Source organism: Lonchura striata, chromosome 15 (genome assembly GCF_050655825.1).
Source record: "Lonchura striata isolate lonStrDom1 chromosome 15, ASM5065582v1, whole genome shotgun sequence".
Classification (NCBI taxonomy): domain Eukaryota; kingdom Metazoa; phylum Chordata; class Aves; order Passeriformes; family Estrildidae; genus Lonchura; species Lonchura striata.
The window spans coordinates 8,634,096-8,655,913 of record NC_140717.1 but is presented as its reverse complement, the minus strand read 5'-3'; the positions used below and the strand labels follow the sequence as shown (position 1 = coordinate 8,655,913).

Below are 21,818 nucleotides of genomic sequence, written 5' to 3'. Positions count from 1 at the left end.
ACTACTCAATAGGGAATTTTCAATTGCATAAAATATAGGGAGATAAGAAAATTTCTGAGTCCAAGTTGAAATTACAACACTACTACAATCCCAGTTAATTCCCAGACCTCTGTGAAAATAAAACCATGCCACAAAGCCTTTGAGAGCAATTTTTATTAGGGTAGCAGAATGGACTTGCAGAAAGCCTATACCAGTACTCCTGGGTGTAGTTTCACCAGTGCGCTGCTTTCATTGTGGATGTTCAACTGCACGTTTAAAATTCAGCATGGCTTAGGGAACCAGAGAGAACAAGAGCTTGATTTCCTGAGTTATCATAGGACTTCGTACTTGGATTTCTCCTCCTCAGCCTTCAGCCACACAGGTGCCGGATCCCTTTGTTCAGAGGCTGCCCCAGACACGCGCCAGCACTTTGTTTACACGTCTCACAGTTTAGCAATTGGACAATGAAGAACACACCAAGAGAACTGATAGCGAGATCTGTCTTCGTGTGACCTCGGCAGCTGGATGGGAGCGGCTGTGCGGCCCAGCCGGAGCTCCTGCGGCGGCGCAGCCCGTCCGTCCCGTCCCGCCGCGTCCCATCACAGCCAGGCAGGCAGGCGCAGTCTTTGACCTGAGAGGCTGTACAACCACAGAGTAACTACTGAGTAGCGACGAGGGCAGCAAACTAGTGCTACAGTTTCGTTTCAAATAAAATTCAGAGAATGGTAAGTTTCCATGCCGACAGACATGATCAAAGATACAGTGACTCAGGTGATGCAGAAGTTACACACTTCAGTTTGACAGATAATTTGGCATTATTTTATTATGAATCTGAGTGAGTGTAAATGAAACAAAATCAGTACCAACTTTCTGCAAATGAAGACACAAAGATGTGAAAATTTGGTAATAGTGCTCTCACAAGCCTGAAAACACTTAGGAAATGCAAGTTTCCGTAAATAAGGTGAATGTGGTTTAACTTTATTTACCTGCCAAAGAATCTGTCTAAGAACACTTAAACATAAAATTTCTTAGCTCCCTAACTCATAAAAAAATTTACTTTCAACAGAGGTGAGGTACTGGGCTGTCATTGTTTACACTAAATTGGAAATGAAAGCCACAGGAGAGGGATGAATAAGGAAATAGCAAATACACAAGACATTAAAACCAAGAGAGATCTACTGCTTGACACACTAGTTCTGAAAGGTTGCAAAGGCAGAGGCTGTATTAAAACTGAATTTAGGAGTACAGGCAACCACCTAGGTGTCAGGGTTTTTTCAGCTCAGCTTCCCGCACATTGAAATGATATGTGCTCACAGATACTGATGGATTTCTGGAAATAATCCATTCACTCAGTAGCAGACCCCAGCTGCAGAAGGGGAGACAGCAGGTTGACTGTGTGGCAGTTTGATAAAGAGTGGAGCTAGGATCATGCTCCAGGCTGAGGAGGAAAGGCAGCAGAAGCAGCAGAGACACAGCAAAGGCTGCTCAGCTCTGAACAGAAAGGGTTCCCTTTCCTTTCCTTCAGCAGGCGCAGGAGTGCCCCGGGGTGGCTCAGCCCCATGGGGCTGGTGAAGCTGCCCTGACACTGAACACTCACTAAAGGCCCTGCCCTGTGTGCTGAACACAGCAGCAGCAGCAGCCCAGCACTCTGTCACACCTTATTGCTCAGGCCTGGCCTCGCAGCGGTGCTGGGGCTGAGAACAGCTCCCACAAACACAGATGCTCCTGACGCATTCTGAGGGAAAGCGTTCAGAGAGGACAGCAGTGCTGTCAGATTTAGTTATTGAATTCAAAATTAACGTTTCCAAAATAATGATTTTAAACTCAAAAGACAGTTTGTCACTTTGGTACCTCTTGGTCCCCGATTTCTGGAACTCTCCTGGATTGGTTGCAATGTTGTTCTGTGCATGTTTCCCACTACTCTGCATAGGTATTAAAGATAGAAGTGAAGGAAGTTTGCAATCACATTCTACTACTTGTTTGCTACAGATTTTTTCCAAAATTTTCCAAGAGAAGAACATAAGCCATATTCTAATTCAATGATGCACACAAAAACTTTGGTTTCCCCATTTAATAGACATTGGCCAGATTTACATCAGACCCAGACATTATTTCTGATTGGTTTTGTGGGTTGGATTTTGTTTATTATGTTACAAACTGAAGTTCAGGGGAACTTGCAACAAGTCCCACAAAGCACAGTGCAACATTTAGAAAGAAAAGTAAATGAAACTGCCAAACACTCAATCATTTTCTGCCGGAACTGGGATATTTTTCCTAAGACATCACTTTGAGGAGGGGGTTAAAATTCAATGAATGAACTCAAGATAGTGGGAACTGCAAGGAAAAATAAGAAATGACAGCCACAACCTTTTCAATTTAAGGGCAGAATATAAGTCTAAGATATTTTTGATAAATTCTGACAAGAAAAAGAAAACAGCATACTTTAAAGTATATTGAAGCAGTGATTTTTAAACAAAGAAAGCAGAACTAGAACATCTTAAATTTTAATCCTTTCTTTACAGGTTACCTAGCCCACTTTTGATTAAGAAAACTGTAGAAAGTTAGTAACAGCCACAAGTTCACACCGAAAGGTGGCACTTGTCAATTTTCCATAGAGTCCTGCTTTACGGGGTGTCTCAAATGCACTGCTCCGATCTTCTATCATAGGTTGCTGACAGCACTTGTGCCAGATTTTAGTCCACTGGTCGCTTTTCACCATATTTCTTTGTAAACTCTTCAGCGTTCTTACAGAATTTTTTACGGTCCTTAGAGTATTCTTCAGCTAGGTCAGCCCGGAGGGGGTGCTCGGGCTGTGGATCATTCACCAGTGCTATGAGGGACTGGATTACTGTCAAAAGAAGTATAAATACCGTCAGACACTTAGATGGTTAATTTTTCAAAATCAAAATGTAAGCAAAATTCCCCTGTAAGGAAAGAGCTTTAACTGCATTTAAATACATCCCATAAATCTCAGGCCTTTTCAAGCGCAGGGCGTGAGTAAGCTGCAGTGATATGCCAAGATTTAGCTCAATGACCTTGAATGAACACCAGAAAATCGTATTTGTAAACAAAATCAACATGAATAGAGACTAAAGTGCACTACAAATTATCTCCCATGCAATTGGCAGCCCATCTAAAATCCTCTCCTATGGCTGAGAATGAATCAAAGCTCTCAGGCAGGTTCACTGAAGGAATTTGGTAAAGATGGAATTTGCACCATGAAGCATTTCCCAACACCTGTCACAGGGATGCAGCTGTGACTGGCCCTCTTCTGGAAACCCTTTTTTCCAGCTTTATTTCCCTGTAAGTCTTACTTTTCCTATGAACAGCAGGAATGTCTTTCCTTTACTCTCAACTTCCCAAGGAAGTGGAGATGTACTGGGCAAACAATGGGGCGAGAGTGGCAAGGTGCTCACAGCAATGCCACCAATGTCCTCGTCACTTTCCAAAGAAAAGACATTCTTCAGGAAATGGAAGTGCACCTGACATTTACACAGCAAACCTCACAGCCCACAGTGCCATTTACTGCTACATTTTTCTCTGGGCAGGAATGCAAGCTCATACAATGATGGTCACTACAGCAGATGTTGGAACACCAGAATGACTTTGTCTGGGGCATTGATCTCAGTCTTTTCCACCCATGAACAAACCTCAAAACAAATACTCAAAGCAATGCTCAAATCTGACATTTATCTCTAAACGGCTAAACAGGAGCATTTCTTACCACAAATCCAAGTTTAAACTGCAACAAACTATCTAAGGAATGCAGAATTGATACCATCTTCCTGCACAGTAACTCACCAGTCCTGGCCTTACAAGTGCCATCACATTGATGAAAACAGCAGAAACCAGCAGAAACACTGAGTTGGCAATCCCTTCTCACCGAGCAAAGCTTGCAAAAACACTACAGAGAAAATGTGTCTTCAATAACCTTAGTAACAGTAAAAAGCCAGGAAAAAATAGGCCTGGCAGAACAGGAGCTGCCTCATTAACTACAGAGTTTTGAAAACTATCCTGCCATTAACAGTTGTTTTTAATATTAAGTATAAATTAACAAAAAGTGCAGCAGTAAGATGCACATTTAGTATGCAAAAGGTAAGTTAGTGATTTGTGATGAACTTAATCACTTCACTTCTCTGACACCTGCGTGAACAAAACCAATCACTTTGATGCTGTACTGATGATGTCACATTATTTCACTGAGAAAAGCTGGGATTGATTTTTCAGTGAAGAAGAAATCTGAAGGAAAAGGAGTAGACATTTAAGCAGAGTTTTAGTAGCATTGTCACAGGTTCATACAATCATGTAGTAGCAACAGCTGTTGACACTAAAACAACTTGAAGAAAGAGTTAAGACAAACAAAAACCGCAACACAGCAGACCATGAGAGATTTGCAATATTTTGATAGCCAGGATTGGTTCAGAATTCTGATTTTAGCACAGCTTTTATTCACTCTCTCAGATAAAAGTTTCCCTACTTCTCAGGGAGACACTGACTATTTTCTGCATGCAAACAAGTGTTTCAGTAGTTCCAGCTAATGACAGCTTGTTTTTCAGGCTGGGTAGAGACAGGTAAGCCCTTCAGTAAACTAGGAAAGGTTGACAGCACCAAGACAGCTGCTCAGGTGTGGAACAGAACAGAAACCTTCCACATGTTCTTTCCATCTCCTCTCTCCTGAGGGTCTTTGTCCTGTACAATCAGGGACAAATCTACAGCAAACCTAAGATCTTTGCTGTCCTATTTCACCGGTTCTTTCTGCTGCCACCTCCATTTTCACCAACATTCAACTGTTTCATCTCTTCTAAAACAACTACACTTTTCCTGTTTTGTCCTTGAGAAGGACTTTCTTTAGTATGCAGGGATAAACAGAAAAAAGATATCTTAAGTACAGAATTGTTTCCTATCAGGGAAAACAGATCACGTGAAAATAACCTTTAAGAAGAGCCTGGAGGGGAGAAGTATTTTTTTTGTGGAACAAGATACTTCACTGTCACTGAAGCTCTAGCACTACCCTAAACTGCTACTCATTTGAATTAATACTCTTAAAAAATAAGCATTTTTTGCAAGGATGTTTGCTTTCTATATGTACAATAACAAAAGCTTAATACTCAACTAATCATTACCTGCCAGATAACACAAAGTTCTAACCCCAACAATTCATGCAAGCAACAACAGGAAAAAGCCTTACTTATGTTACACTTAGGTCTGCCACAGAACCTGACAAAACTTTTTTCTTTATAATATTATACATTCTTATCAAAGACACTCTACACAGCAAGCCTGACAGCAATGATCTGTTAAGACCTACAAGTTAATCTGTAATATTATCTCGGATTTTGTTTACAACTCGCATGATATTTCCAGCCATATGTTCAAATCAATGAACCACATGGCAGATTATAAAATATACAAAGCTTTGAGGTTTTAGACCCTTTCTTTCAAACATCCAGGAATTTACTGAACACCTTTGGATTCAAAAGTTACTGTTTAAAAAGAAACACAGAATAAACCCCACATAAACTACCAGCAAAATTTTAAAGTATGCTGAGGACACTTCCTTAATAAACTCCTTAGTCATCAAGAGTTTTGTGGTTTCCTGGAGGTGGAAATGCCACTTCAGTGCCAGTACCTCCCATTCCAATAACAAAATGAGATTCCACAAATTGTACTCTGTGCTCAACACCCGCAATTCACGACCCAAACCTTACAATGAATATACCCTCGGAGCACTGGGAAACTGACAAGTCAAACACTCTGCAAAGTTTCTCAATACCCAGATCCTTCTCCACACAGAGTCCTACCTTGGTCAGTTTTGGTTGCTGGCTTCCAGTTTTCAGCACTAATTACTGGCAGACAAACCTGCCCCTTTTCATCAATGTTAGGATGATAGATCTTTGTTTTAAATGTGATCTTAGGAGGTTTGAATGGATATTCTGCTGGGAAGTTGATTTCAATTCTGAAGGCTCCTTTATCATATGGAGGATTGTCCTGCAACAAGAAGGCAGAGTGTCAACAATGCTAACGGACACAAGTGAAAGCAGCATAGGACAGACTTGGATTTCAGTGATCTCTTGAATGACCTCTTTGAAAGGCATTTTCTACCAACTACTGCCAGATTTATGTGTCAGGAGACATCAAAACCCATGTGAGAGGCAATACAGCCTGCACGTTTGCATCCACCCTGGATAAAGCAGGTTGCCATTGCCCTACATTTCTGACATTTCTACAAGAAAGCATTCAGCTCCATTTACATCCAACCCAAGGCCTTCTCTAGTAAGTTATTTTATTCCCAGCTTTGTGTTTCAAAAACATAGTAAAACCTTTCCAAGACACAAACAGCAAGCCTGATAAAGGAAGTGGCTTTCTGAACAGTTATTCTGTGTGTCTCACAACATGGTGGCATGAACAGCAAAGCAATTTGGTTTGTCAGATCTCCCTAAATGTTTCGAGAATGATTTTGTGCTGACTACACAAAAATCTGCTGAGCATTCATTGGCACTAAAGATAGATATTCACTGTGTTTGCTGATGAGAACATTCTGAATTTGTATGCAGTTTTAGCACCCACTCTTATCAGATCAGTTTTGAAGGAGCAGGATGAGAGAACTGTGAAGTGAGCAAAGCAGTCCTTCATGCTGAAACAGAAAAAACAATGCCCAGAATTTCACTTAGAAAAACCTGTTAGACTATTGACACTGATACATAGGAGAGGCAGAACAAAGTAAACCACTCCTACATTTAAAGCCTATGAAAATACTATTCTGCACTGAAAACAGTAACTATAGAATGAAGCTTTCCCAAACACTCTGAGAACAAGAATCAAAGGATGAGAGCCTCCAATTGGTGTAAAGTATAATCACACACATTCTTTATTAGCAACGAGACCCTTCCCTGCAATCAATTCCAGTCCATAATTTATCACTTGGGGGTGGGGAGTGTTCTATTAAAATATTTGTCAACAGAAAACACTTAATTTTAGGCTTATCCATGTGAATAATTTGGTTGTGTAAGAAATACAGCACAGTTTCTGCCAGAGGGAGAGGCAATTACAGCAGTGGTGGTGGTGGTGACAACTTAGGCAGTCACTGCCCTCTACCCCCAGAGCTCAATTGCTCTTGCCTCTATCATGTGCTGTTATTTGTGAGGATGTTCAGTGAACTGACACGAGAAGTGACCTGCCTTAAAAACATCAATTTTCTTCACTGTGCCTCTTATATGAACAAGGAACCTGGGTACATAGTCTTGTTTTGATGTTGAAATCAAACAAATAGTGTACCTTGGCCACCCACAGGACACAAACTACTTCATTCTACAATTTAGAACAGGAAAAGAAGTTGACCAGGTATCTTCAATTTGCTTCTCAATTGAGTGAGCACCCTTAAAAACTAACATTTATTCTGAAGAACAAAATATGTTACAAAGAAGAGCTTTTTTTTAAAGGTGAGCTTTACTGCTCACCTTTACATTATCTTTCACAGTAATTCTGTATGAACACTATTAAAAATAACTATTATCTTTCACATCTTCATTAAGCAGCTGACCAAGAAATGCCCAGTTATAGCATTTAATAATCAGTAATTGGTTAGTTCTACTGAAGTATGTATATAAACCCTAAACAAGAACATTTGCTAAAATGGAAACAGCATGTGAAGCAAAAACACAGAGAAAAGTTCAACTTTCAATGGGCTCATGTACTGCATTTATGAACCATCAACTCTGGTACCAAAAATATCTAATGAGACAGTAACACTAAAACATCTATAGCATCACCTCAGAATAAAAACTTACACTACTCTTTGAACACAAACAACCAATTTGAAATTACTATAGGAAGTATAATTTCTTAACAAAATTCTCCTTTAACTATACCAGCAGTGAATTTGAGGCTGTTTCTCCTGTAACAGGACATATTACAAAGCAAAAGGCAGGTCTGGAGCACAGTTCACTGCACCAACATTTAAACATGTGTGATGCTGCAAAGCTTTGCAAAACAAACACCACTCGCATCCTCTGTCGAGCAGAAACTGTTAAAAACAGCTGCTGTACAGCACACACTCCTCATCTTAACTGGAGTAAACAAGTATTTTGTTTGTTTTGTTTTATTACTCATATTTACCAACCGTACGCTGCTTCAAAGTATTTTCAAAGCACTAAACTGTTACACATGAACCACAAAGTGACTGATTAAAGCGAGTTGTTCCTCAGCTCTGTCACATTTCAGTGTCAGATGCCACTTGCTGTGCTTGCAGTAGCGTCAGCCACTCCAAGGAGTCACTTGCAGGCAGGTATTAAACAGCAAACTTGATGTATTCCACAGCATTTAAAGAGCAAACACCCAGCCATTACCTCAGCCTGTGCCATGTGAGCTCCAGAGCAGCCTCTGACTAACGAGGCAGAGGCACTGCCACAGAGATGCCTCAAAGTCTTACTCATATAATAAAAAGTCAGACTTACACTGGCTGGGGAGGCTTTTTGGCACCACCCAGAAAACCACAACTGCTGCCCCCATGGCCCATCCCCAACTGCTGCAGACTAAAAATAGCTCTTAGAACCAAGCCAGCCATTCCCCACTGCTATGGGCCACAGCTGTGGGAAATACAAGAGGTGAAAATCCGAGTGACTTTCAACCAAGAAACCAACACATCACATTTCCTGCTTTCCCCTTAGTAACAAATCCCTCTCTATTTGACTAATAAAATGGTTATCTACTTCAGTCAAGCATTCCCTAAAAAGACTGTAGTGCTTTTAAAAAAATTAAGTGAAATAAGTTTATTTTGGCACTAACTAATGCCTAAATAGAGATACTACTTTCTTTTAAAGAGCCCACTTCAGAAAATCCAAACTTTTTCCTTGCATTGAATTTTTCCCAATACTCAGTTTTATCCTAGTAATAAACCCAGTAAATGAAAAAAAGTACATATCAAGGAGTAAAAGTATTCCCTATTGCCTTTCTTTATCCTATGATCACGTAGATATTGTACTTTAGGCTTAATGTAAAACCAAACTTCACTGCTTCCCCTTCCAACACCTCTCCCAGCAGGGCAGTGCCAGCCCAGGCCTACAATAAGGAATTCTTTCATGGTCACCAGCAGCACTACTGAGCTCTGGATTTATGAGATACAAATGATCCTAATTTTATTTTAAAGCTCATAAGGAGTAGTCTATACTCACAGGAACAATAAGCCCTTGCCAGGTCAATAAATTAGCTTCATCAACCTGGATATTACGGAAGTTTTTCATTCCACATTTGCGGATTTCTTCAAGCTCCTGAAAAGCAAAGCAAAGTGTTAAGCATAAGTTAATAACTGTATTAAGCAAGATGCTCACATTTATTTTTTCAAAATGTTTAAAGGTCAATGTGGTTTTCTTTAATTAGTGGTGTGGCAACCCACACAAATAAGAAATAAAATTTTGCACCTGTAGAAAGTAAAATTCTGAGACAAGATACTAAAACCCTTATTTTCTGATATATGAAGAAAATGCAAAAATGTCTTGTTATTAACATCATTATAGACATAATGAAGCAGAAGTATTAAAAAACTACATTTTAAAATGTTTTTCTATCTGAAATGTAAATCAGTGCCTTTGGTAACAGACTATTGACAATACTGTGAGGTGCAGAAATAAAATGCAACTTAGGACTTGTGTGAAGGAGAACAGTGATTTGGAAGAACTATTTCATAATAGTTTTAAACAGGGATAAAACCAATGAACAGGCCAATTATTTCAACTGAAAATGAGCAAAAATGAATAAGCATGAACAGCTTAAATTGATCCAAACCCAGAAAAATATCAATCAAACCTTGTTTAAAGCAGTAACTTGAAAAGATTCAGCTTTCTATTTAGTATCTCAAAGCTCACAGTACACACTAGGATCCCTCTCTTTAAAGCAGTATCAGTCTTGAGCAAGGTTATCTTTCTGCACCAGTAAAACTATTTTCAATCAGTTCATGAACCAGATATCACTAAAATAAGAATTTCAGCATTTTTATATTTAAAATTACATATAAGCCCTACTGTAGGAACTGTTTCCTGGAGTATTTCATAAGACCTAAAAAGAAGCACCTCAAAAATTCCACTTTTATTTCCTCCACAACAATTACAGTCTTTTATGGTTGAACTCTGCCATTTTATCTTTAAAGAGAATTTAATGAAATATGAATTCAAAAATCATCCACAGTAAAACATAAAAGTTTCTCAGTGCTTTCAAAATTGCAGCACATGCCTGGTGGCTGCATAGGTTAGGAGAAATGTTGTTTATACAGCAGCACTGGGGTTGCTCTGACAGTGCTCAGTTCTGCACTGGGTGCAGGTGTCTTGCAAAATTAGACTGGATATAATTATGATAAACCCACCAACTACAAGCAAAGGCACTACACAATGGAAAACAAAAAAGATCAGTTTTCCTGCTACAAGTGCTGTACTGTCCATGGTTTGTTTTCTAAAATAGCTCCACGCTCCTCCTGCATCAAACCTTTCTGCACTTGACTGGCAGATTTAATACCTGCAGTAACCTCTTGCATAAATTCAGCATCATGATAAAATTCAAGCCCAAAGGGAAAACGAGAATTCCAAATGCACAAGAAACAAAAATCACGACAGCCACATATCAGCAAATGAACATTTATATTCCTACCCACTGCACCTACTAAAGCAAGAGCATACTCTGAACACAGAAGTTTAACCTTGGAGGCTTGGATACTGAATTGATGCCTAACACTATCTTCATGACACTAACACTGGCTTTTTAGTCTAGACCCACTGATTAATCCCCAAATTCCACTGCTGCTCAATTCATGCAATGTCACAGACAGTTTGGGTGTTTTTTTTAAAGAGCTAAGAGGATTATCCCATTTCCTTAGAGCAGGAAAACACCCACCGCCCCCCCCAAATAATCCCATGAAGCATATTTATAGGGATAGAGAGTAAACCAAAATATTCAAGAGAAAATAACATCTATGATTGCAGCTCGAAGAGGCACTTTACCATCATTCAGAGTGCAAATCCCCACAGTGCCTTACTTTGAGTGCTCCTGCACAAAGCAGCAGCTCAGGCAGAGCTGGGCAGATCCTGCACTGACTGCCCTGACAGGGCCAGGAGCTTGCTCTGAACTGAGTTTTGCTGCTCACTCCCATCACATACAGAACGGTGGAGCCCTGGCAAACCAGTGCTCCACAGCATGTAAAAGGAATAAATTCCATTCCACACTAGATGTAACACATCAAACACTGGGGACAAAATAAGCTAATTAAGCAGTAGGTATTTAAGCATGAATAAACGTGCATCATCACAAGTGCCTTCACTCTAAAAGAAGGCAAGAAAAATGGGTTTTGACTATTTGCTAGTTACTATAGTAAAAACATTATGCATATGACAGAAATCTCCCCCATTATGCCCCATGGGACTGCAGCTTCCATGCAGGAACTTTTGTCCCAGGTTCAGACAACAGCACTGTACTGCTGCTGGCCCAGAGAACAATTGTCCAGATACAAGAAAAAGGAAGGAATATGACTCTGTGATTCAGGTATGTTATTAAACTAATATACCAAATTAGAAAAACATAGCTTCACATTGCTGGAAAATAAAATACCTACATTTTATAGTTAGATTCAGCTTAAAAAACTGGATGTTAAAAATAGAAATTTAAAGATCCCATACATAGATAATTATAAAATTGTAAAACTTTGTATACCAGCAGTGAAAAGTTAAAATAAACAGGCAAATTGTTTTCCACTTTTTCTCAAGCCCACTATATGAGAGAGGGAATGAAACACTACAGAGCCACTGAAGAACTAGACAAAAATGATTCAGGCCATTTTCCTCCTTGAAATGCCATGTGAGGCCTTTGCAGGAAAGCACTTTTCCAAAATCAAAGCCGTGGAAATGACCGGAGCGTGTGAGGCCCGTAGCGTGCCCGGCTCCTGCGGGAGGAGCCCGGAGTGCAGAGGGCAGGGACAGCCCAGCCCCTGCAGGGCACGCACCCCAACTCCGGGCTCTGATTGAAACTTCTACTAGGAATTACTTTTCCTATACTAGGAGTGTTTCAGAGATGGATGTGTGTCACTCCAAATGAATCGGCCCCGCGGTGGAGTCCTTTACAACCAGCTTTTCCCCCATTACTGTCCCCACCACGGCAGTGGGACGCTGCACAAGCCGTGCTTTCCGGAGTGGTAAGAGCTTCACCATTCCAATTTAAGGGTGTGAGGGGAGGTTGTTTTGGTTTTTTCCTTCTGGCAACTGCCAAAACCCATAATAAGGATCTAACTGCCTCAGGGCTAAGGAGGCAGACGCTGCAGTGTGAAAGTACTGTTAACAAAGTGAATGAGCTACTAAATACTTCCCAGCAGCACAGATTAAAAGCTAACAATACCTTTAACATGGACTTGAGCAACTCCAAAGGGACAAAAATTACTCTATGAGGTAAAAAGATACAGTCCAGATATTTATTTCAAAGTAATATTTACGAGTCTAGGCAGACAGTAAATAGATTAATTCCTTTTCTTGTCCTCCACCCCTTAATTTTGTCAAGTAACATAATTAAAGGAGCACAGAAGCATAACTAAAGGTTAGATGACTGCAGTAAGAATTTAGATCAATCTTCATTCCCCACTCCTTTATCAACCTTGCATGTGACCTTGGTGCATTGGTTTATCCACTTGGAAAACTGAAATGTCTTAGTTCATGGGGCTCTCTTGAGAGACGATGTTTGTAATTTGGAAACATTCAGACAAAGTGTTATACAGAGCACATGAAGTGGAGAAAACACAGTTTCAGAGGTGGTACCTCATCTTCAAGCACATAATGCTGAAGGTAGTCATAAAAGTACACACTACTTCTCATATATAATCACTAAAGGTTTAAAATTGTCATTTTCAATACTGTATAATCATTTGGGCTGTTCAAATCAAAAATTAAGTGTTTTAAAGTAGAAAGAAAAGCAGCAAGCACCAGCTTAAAATGTAGCTAAATCTTTTAAAAAACCTGTAACTGTTTTGTCCACACATCTTTCAAGTTCTGGGACTTCTCTGAAAACCCAAGCCAGATCGGAAAATGCAATGAAAGCAAATCTGTGTAAGAGTGCAATTCCAGAATACGGAAATAAGTATAGGAGCTCATACCTACTTCAGGGTTCCGCATCAAGCCCAGAACACTATTAAATTCACAAATAAAACAAAAAGCCTCCTGAAATAACCCTAAATCATTATTACAACTTATATTTATCTGTTTATGAATACATTCTCTAAAAAATGCCCGTAAGTCAGGCTCCAAAACACTGAACAGGAACTGGCCAGTTTCACTTTCTGGATTTACAGTACAGAGAAGTCTCAATAAAACACCTTAAAATCTGATTCTACCACACAAAAGAAAACTCCATCTCAAATCCAACGAAAAACAGAAATAGAATTTAGTTCTTTTAAGAATCAGCAGTAAGTTTCCTTTGCAACATTACAACCCTGTATACTCACATCTTATTGACTGAGCAATTTACTTTTTGGCAAAGTATTTTAATTTAATTAAATATCCTTTTGTCAATTCTCAGTTTCAAAAAGGGAAAATGCATCATATTTTCACTTCTGCCTGAGGACAATCATATGTTGCTCAAAACCATGTTTGCATTGTTACTAAGATCTGAAGTTTGGATCAATTCAGAATTATTTTTCAAGTATCAGAGTTGTTTAAAACCCCTTTGTTTGAAAGCACTACAGTGTTTACAGGACCACAGCATCCTGGAAATTGCAGGCCACCTACCTGGGTGTGATCCCATGTTTGTGTTTTATCATGGAGGAGCTCAACAGTTGCATAAATGTTTGACTATGCAACTATGGAAGCAGAGTAAAAACAATAAAATTAAAATAATTGTCAACACATCTCACTTCCTATGCGAAGTGTTATTTACTCTTTAAATCCATTTTCATTTCCTATTGCTAAAGATACTTTTGAACATCTAAAAACCAGGAAACCAAAGCATGGATCTTACAGGCACCTGAGCTCCATCCCAGGCAGTCACCATGGAAGGGCCCACCCAGCTGCACACCTGGGGCAGCACAGCCTTCCCCAGGAGCACCCAGACACCCTGAGGGAGGTGCAGCTCAGCACCAGGCACTGCTACTCCTGCAGGTACTGCGAGTGTCCAGCACCAGAGCAGCCTTCCCTCTGCATCCCCCCGCAGCACTCGGCCACAGATCCAGCACGAGGAGCAGCTGCTTTAACCTTAGCAGGGGGCAGCTGTGCAGAGCCTTTCCTTGAAGTCTCCAAGAGATCCGTGTTCCCCATCATACAGCCTGGAGACAATCTACCTTCTATGAGAAAGGGCCATAAAGCCCAGCACCCCCTTCAAAGAGAAGCCTTAGATCCTCTCCTAAATAGAATCACTCCATATTTGTATGTTCTAACCTTGAGAGACTGTCCACAACATCACATCCTTGACAAAGACTGCTTCATTCCCACCGTTCACATTTCACAAGGAGTCAGGATTCAACGACTGGGGCTCTTTGAAGGGGTGTAATGGTGGCTCAGGGATCAAACCTGCACCTCAGATGTCACTGGAATCTGAGTCACTAGCTACGTTTATTTCACGCTTTTGCTACGCTAAGTGCACTCCTGGAAGGGCACACCTCCACCGAGCTGCTGTGAATCAGGGGAGAAGACTTTGGTTAGGTGGCACTACTTGATGGGATAAAGCCCAGCAAAAAGGGGCCATAAACAAGTGCTTTGGCCTAGGGAAGGTGATTTGCTCAAACACACTCTCAGATGACAAGCCAGTCTTGCTGTCTTTAAGACTTGAATTCATGTTTAAAATTGAATGGCACAAACACATTGGCAAAATTTGTAACGCTTGTTTCACACAGAGGTTTGTGGAGTGAAGAGGCAAATGGCTTCCCTCACTGGAAAAGGGCATCCATTCCCACCTGCACAGTGGACACGACTCCAAGTTTTCTACAGGCAGACAGTGAGTTATCCTGGATCTACTGCATCCAGTCTCTTTGAGCCATGGTGATTAATACAAATAACTATGATGCATGACTTGAGTCCAGAAAAAACGCAGTACTTCAAAATGTTGGCAAGACCTTAAGGAAACAGGAACTGCTTAATTTTATATAACTTTTAAAGGTTTATGGTTTAGTCTCATTTATCAAAGACAAGCTTGATTATTTAGCTCAAAGAAAAGACAGTTAATGCTTGTCCCCAATTATTTTAAAGATAATTGACTGACACAGTGAAAACCCTACTTCCTTTAGTTACAATCACTCATCCTTCCAAGACCCTGCCAAAGACACCCCAAAGACTCTTCCCAATTGCAAAACTTCAACAATGAAAGACTTTAAATCAAAATGGACCCGTGAATCTGGGACTTTAACAGTGCTATGAGGTTGATACACACGTGAGCCTGGACCTTCACATCATGCTGCAGCAATGCCGATGACATCACCCCTACGAGAGCTCTACTTTGTTCCTGCCGAGATGAATGGCAAGCAGAGCCCTTTGGGCTGCCTCCCCTCCCCAGAGCAGGCAGGGAGCTGCTGATTTAACAGCTCTGCAAGCTGGGGGACACAGCAGCCCACGGCTCCTGGACTGCAGAAAACACACACAAACGTGAACAACCACAGACATCAGGCAACAGAAACAAAAGTGAAAATATAAGAGGGAAGTTATCAATGCCTCCTTCATTCCCACACCACTCCCTCCGAGAAACAACTGCCATGCCAATTTTCTAGAAAATAAAGTCATTAGCAAAACTCCTTTTTAGTGTATTTCAGTGAAAGACTGAGGTGCTAACTAATGTTTCAGAAGTATAGTAAAAATGAGGAGCGGGGGCTAAAAAGCAAGAGGCACCGAAGATATTAAGAAAAATTTTTCTTGCCTTTCAGATTTTTATTTTCTATTTTAAATTAATGAAAAAAAAAGACTATTCCTACCAGAGTAGTAGTGATGTGTTTTTGAACAATTAATGTATTATTTCAAAACAGGCAACAAAAAAATTGCCTTACAAAACCAGTAAACAACCATTTAATTTTACATCTGAAACTAAGGCAAACCTTATTTGAGTATAAAGCAACAAACATGGTCATTATGATACTAAAACCTTGAGAAAATATAGAGCTATCAAAAATGAAATAGAAAATGAATTCCATGTCACCAGGATCCTTAAGGACAATTAAAGGTTTATGCCTACTGATTTTTAATATATATGAATGACACTGCATACAATCCATCTACTATTTAATTGCTCCATAGAATATTTAAACCAACAAAATGAGTCTTATAGAAGCACTGCTGAGCTATTGGTTTCCTACAAAATACCCAGGTTATAATGGTCATTCATATATCTGCACCATCAAGGAAATGCAACTTCAGGACAGGCCATGAACATGTCCTGGTGAAATCCCAGCCCTACTGGGGGTCCACGTCCTTGAAGCCAGCTGTAAAACTGGTATTAAAGGATTAAGTTTAACAGAATCACCCAAGTATCTGTTAATTCCCAGTGCAGGGTTATTCTGTACCACACAGGGGAAGTTTTTAAAATAAGGCTGAAACAGTGCTCAATAGTCATGGGGTCTTTCCCCTCCATTTCCCAGGACTGGCCTGCAAAGTCCATTGATTTCCTCACAGGCACTTTGCATGCATATTTGGGTTCTGCCACAGCATTTTACAGATGAACAAATTTTATGCCACTATGTAGTGTGTCCTAGGCAAACCTTGCTGCTTACAGTTTATAATGTTAATTGGCAATTATATACAGCACATAAAATAAATTTGTGTTTTGGGGACAATGGTTACTATTTTCCTCCTAAGAAGTAGCTTCCTCCTCAAAGAAAATAACGAGAAACATAATCCCGAGCGGTATTTAACCATAAACTATAGGTGCTCTTGGTTAAAGCCCAGCTGGGGCCCAGTTTCCATTTCCAAGTATCATCCACGGTTCAGAACAAATAAGAGTGAAGACAAAAACATTACCACGTCCGCAGCGAATGAAGAAACTTCTGAACCCAGGTCCATGTTTCTGTGCGATAAACCTCTTACTCATACAAGGAAGAGGTTACTCTCCGAAACAACGAAATTATTTCATCCCGGGCGCCTGGGGACGGTTCCTCACCGGGGCGAGCGCGGGGGAGCGGCGAACCTTCCCCCGCAGGGAGGGAGGGAGGAGAGGGCGCTTCCCCGCGAGCCCTCCCCCGGCAGGGCCGCCGAGCCCTCCCGCCGCCCCGGGGATGCCCCGGCCCCGGGCGGCGGCGTTTCCTTCCCCCCGTCCCTTCCTCTTTGCTTAGTCACCCTGGAGCCCCCCGAGCGAGGGGCTCGGGGCGGCCCGTGGCGCTCGCCCGGCGCCGCCGCCCAGCCCCGGGCGGCGGCCGGGACCGCGGGGCGCAGCCGGGGCGCGGGGCGGCGGCGCCGGGGGGGCGGCGCGGCCCCTCACGGCCGCGGCCCGACTGCCGGCTGCTCCCGCTCCGGCCGCTCGGGCGCGGGGCGCCGCCGAGGGCCGCGGAGGAGGCCGCCCCGCCGGGGCGCGGCGGGGGAGGCGGCCCCGCGCCGCCGGAGGGGGCCGGGGCGGAGGGGCGGCCGCGGGAGCCGGGGCCGCCCGCCCGGCGGCCCTGCCCGGCGCTGTTACCTTCATCAGCCTCCTGCTGGCCGCCATCTTGGCTCTGCTGCTGCGCCCCACAATGCATCGCGGCGCGGGCCGCCCGCTAAACCCTGCGCTTCCTGGGGCGGGCCGGGCCGGGGCGGGCTCGGCTCGGCTCGGCTCGGCTCGGCTCGGCTCGGCTCGGCTCGGCTCGGCTCGGCTCGGCTCGGCCCGGCTCGGCCCGGCTCGGCCCGGCCCGGCTCGGCTCGGCTCGGCTCGGCCCGGCCCGGCCCGGCCCGGCCCGGCCCGGCCCGGACCCCGCCACCCCGAGGTCTCGGTGGTGCCTTGTCAGTCGCCAGTCACTGATTTAAAAGTGTTGACTGTGCATCCCCCAAATTCAGTACCGCCTTCCTCGGAGGGGAAGAGACAGCCACCTGTAGTGACAGGCTTTCTCAAACAAGCCCACCTCCTCTTCAGAGCCCTTCATAAGCTTTAGTTCTTAGTTTCTTCAAGCACTCTGAAGGGAGGGGGAAGGGCGCTTTTCGAGGAGGCGGCAGGGCACGGAGCGCCCTGCGCTCCGCTCTCCTGTCAGCCCGCTGCCGGCGCCCTGCCGCGGGCTCTGCGGGAGCGCGGAGAGCAGAACACCCGCGGTCACCTGCAGCCCGGCCTGCCGTCTGCCCTGTGCGTTTTAGCCCCTGAGTGGAGCTTCTGCTGTAGCTGCTCCCCAGCTCTGATCCTGGTGTGCTCACGTATCCGAGACACAGCGCTGGCAGATTTAAGTTACTACGTGGACGTGGGACGTAAGTTACTACATCACATCTAAAATGCCACCAGCCATCCGTGTTCAGGTACCTGACTTGCTTCCTGAAACCTTCTCCGTTGTACTCAGGAATTACTCCAGGACTGCTGGATGTGTGGCCTCACTTCCCCTTTCCCCCACCCTTGTGTAGGTTCATGTCCTCACTTCATCTAACACTTTTCTGCAGAACAAGTCACCAACAATGTTCTAAGCTCAAAAATAAACTTTACATGCTCATACAACCTGAAAAAGGAAATGTTGTGGCTATTACAACGGGCGTTCAAAAACTTGTAAAAATGCAACAGAAGTTTTTAATTATGAAGCACAGGATTATAATCTTAAAATTAGTTCTTGAATGAGCTATTTGCTAATCAATCAATATCAATTATTGCTACAAAAGTCAATCAAAATTTGTTAATGAAATAAGCTATACTGCACACATAGGAAGCACTTTAATCCTCACCTACTTCATATGCATATTATTAAATAGTTTGTAAATTGTTATTAAACATATTTGATGATCATGATAACTTTATTCTGTTGGTTACGTAAAGATTTTTGCATTCATTTTACTCCAGGAAAATGGACTCAGAGGAAGCTAAAAGAGGCAGACTCTCGTGGGGAAGTAGTGGAGAGATGCAAAGAGAGCCTGTGCTGACGGGGTGAAGTTACACATGTGCCAGGCAGGGACAGGCTGTGAGAAACCAGAAGCTGCAGAGGCTCTCTGAGGATTCTTGATGTGCTGCTGAAGTGGGATGCTGGTGATGAAGATTTAAAAATGCTGACATCTGATAAAAGTACTAGATCAGATTCTATGATTGTGAAATGTAGAGGTATCTAAATCTTATACCATGATAACTTGGAAGAAGAGTTCTTACAACTGATTATCCAGATGTCTACAAATATGAAAAACAAGCTGCTCCAGATAGTGTCTTGATTTCTTTATTTGCTAAAACTCTATTTATATTTTCAGCTCATCTTTATTTGACTGCACAGTTTTTCAAGACTACCATATGTCTTTGCATGTTCTCTAAAGATTTTTCCCCAAAATGGAATTATTCTGTCCCTCTTCTATACCTGCATTGAGACACAGAGCCATTAAACACCAGAGAGTATTAGAAGCACCACAGGGAATTCTGAAATTACTATCTGTAATTTTAATCCATGAATTTACAGCTTGTAAGAGAGTGTCAGAAGTACCTGGGATAATTATAAGATAATCCACATTTCCTTTAACAAGACAAAAATACCACCCCCAATATAACTCACAACAGCCCAGCCAGCTCTTAGTTGGTGTTGAGTGTAGCTGTCCTCACAAATTGACACTTAATGTTGAAATAATTTATTACAGCAGTGTTTGAGAAGTTTACACAGAGCTGGGCACATCTCACACACCTGCTGCCAGTGCCCTGGATTCTTCCAGTGCCTGGGCTAGGCTGGATCCAGAGCAGATCTGATGGTGCCAACACTCCTGTGCATCTTGTGCATGACCAAGGACTGCAGTCCTGGATCTCACCTGGGTGCCACTTCCTAAGTCAGGACACGCTGTTGTACAGTCCTGGAGAAGCAGCAGGAATTTATTTTCAGACAGAATATAATCAATTATACCTCATACTCTTCTGTCAGCAGCAAAATCCAGGCCATTTGTTACATAGTTTGGAAGATGGTTCTGCATTTTTAAACTTGCCTTTTGGTGTGGTTTCTAGGTTGCATCCATTATTTTACTTGACACTTAAGAGTGTCCAGAATGCAGGTTTTACTGTTTATTCTGTAACATCTTCAAAAGATTGGACACTATACTTATTCCTGCCCTCTGCCAAATATAACTTTCTATCACATTTCCACTTTTTAAAGCAGCATAACTGTTCCACTTCTAAAAAATAAAATGTGCAAACAGACTTTGTGAACAAGTGAGCCACAAGAACCTGAATGTTGAAAACTTTAGAAAAAATTCTCCTAGCTACTTTACTGTTATGAAATGGCCATCTGAAAGAAAAAAAAAACCCTCATGAAAACTGAAGGGAAGAGGAAAGAATAAGAATAATTTGATTGCTGTAAGAAACCTTGGTACCCCCACATTGTGCCTTACGAGTGGGAGACATCACTACACCAAAAACAGCACAACAGAGCCAGGGAAGGTAAAGAGAAGGGCAGAGCTGGTGATCAGGAGAGTGCAACAGTGATGTACTAAGAGAGATTAAAGTGGCTGAGGCTCTTCCACCTGCAGGGGAGGAGGCTGAGAAAATATGTTAAAGGCTTATGAAATCATAAAGGCAGGGGCTGAGATGAATATGAGGCTGTTATTTGTCAGACTGGAATGAAGGTACACACACAGAGACTGATCAGGCATTACAAACTGCCCAAAGACAGGGCCTTTTCCCACAGCAGGTAATTGATGTTTGGAACTCCCTACACAGGCTGTAGTAAAGGCAACAGTCAGCAGGTTCAAAAAGAAACTAGTCAAACTGGGTAACAGGTCTATACATGAATTAAAAAAGAGAATAGGCATGGAATAATCATCTAACATCTCCAATCGATGCCTGGTTATAATTATGGGTACCTGGAAACGTGAGGTGACACTTGTACCTCACGAGGCTTGCATGGTGGTCCCTAAATAAACCATCCTTGTTGGTTTGCATGGTGGTCCCTAAATAAACCATCCTCCCCTGCCATGGACAGTGAGAGAGGGGTGGCATAGGTGGGCCTTAGTTCTGGTCCAGCTGGACACTTCAGACATTCAGGATTCCTTGGATATGATGATTTCCAGAATATAGACAGAATTCAGATTTCAAATGGGTTCTAATACCTTGAAAATACATCAAAGGGACCTGTAATCCACAAGGGCAAAATTAATCTCTAGAAGCAAGGAAAAAGTAAAAAGATAAGATTAAAAAATAATTAATGCCTTAAATATTTATATGCTTCTCCATTGGAATTGTTAAATCTAAAATGGTAAAAAAAAAAAAAAAAGACATAATTTATTATTCTGCTGACGATATTCCATCCTTTGTTCCTGGCCAACAATTTAAAGTTTTTATGTAGATTTTCTTGTCTTTTCAGTCTCTTAGATCTCTAATGGCAAGCATTTTAAAGCAATTAATTGTGTATGATGATTGTCATCTGGTATTTGTTCTGTCTAGTAAGTTTCTATTGTAGAATTATAAACACATTGTCTTCCTCCTGTATTTTGTGTGTCATGAATGTTATTAAAGTGATTCTGTCCTTTACAGATGCCTTTCCCCTTGGATGTAATATTTCTTAATAAAAAACTAAATGCATTAAGTCCCCTTTGATGCTGGAAACTGGTCTAGAGATGGAGAGGGGAATGCACAAAGTATTACAACAGTAATACCATGAACTTTATGCTCCTTTCTATTCATGCTTCATTAGCTTCTATCAGCCTGAATCAGAGACAGGGTCCCATGATGCTAGAAACTCTGAATATCACAGTGAAAAAGACCATTTTTCTCTGGAAAAAATCCTG

The 21,818-nt window shown here is 42.0% G+C and overlaps 1 protein-coding gene and 2 long non-coding RNA genes across 4 annotated transcripts; 1 reads left to right on the top strand and 2 right to left on the bottom strand.

Annotated features, from left to right (window-relative positions):
• Positions 1–138: 138 nt before the first annotated feature.
• Positions 139–17,637, bottom strand: UBE2L3 (ubiquitin conjugating enzyme E2 L3). Of its 2 annotated transcripts, none has more exons than XM_021549909.3 (4): positions 17,584–17,637; positions 9,150–9,245; positions 5,781–5,967; positions 139–2,827 (listed from the first exon to the last, which is right to left on the bottom strand). In XM_021549909.3, the coding sequence occupies exons 1-4, from the start codon at positions 17,608–17,610 to the stop codon at positions 2,673–2,675; spliced, it is 465 nt and encodes a 154-aa protein (XP_021405584.1). In that variant the 5' UTR covers positions 17,611–17,637; the 3' UTR covers positions 139–2,672. The 2 variants fall into 2 exon arrangements, with proteins under 2 accessions (XP_021405584.1, XP_085449243.1); XM_085593117.1 differs by lacking the exon at positions 17,584–17,637 and adding an exon at positions 16,935–17,154.
• LOC146766004 (uncharacterized) lies at positions 12,475–16,928 on the bottom strand. The gene is made up of 2 exons (XR_014958662.1): positions 14,888–16,928; positions 12,475–13,798 (listed from the first exon to the last, which is right to left on the bottom strand). It is a non-coding gene; the product is annotated as an uncharacterized LOC146766004 (long non-coding RNA).
• On the top strand, positions 17,631–21,612 carry LOC110481299 (uncharacterized). The gene is made up of 2 exons (XR_002467236.3): positions 17,631–18,335; positions 18,913–21,612. It is a non-coding gene; the product is annotated as an uncharacterized LOC110481299 (long non-coding RNA).
• The last annotated feature ends 206 nt before the right edge of the window (positions 21,613–21,818 follow it).

Bases quoted from the DNA above. Each gene is read 5' to 3' on its own strand.
- UBE2L3 (XM_085593117.1), bottom strand. From the start codon at position 16,976: ATGGACCTGGGTTCAGAAGTTTCTTCATTCGCTGCGGACGTG. The intron at 9,246-16,934 runs GTAATGTTTTTG...TTTGCTTTTCAG, and splicing joins CTTCATTCGCTGCGGACGTG to GAGCTTGAAGAAATCCGCAA. The intron at 5,968-9,149 runs GTGAGTATAGAC...TTCTTGTTGCAG, and splicing joins GGCAAGGGCTTATTGTTCCT to GACAATCCTCCATATGATAA.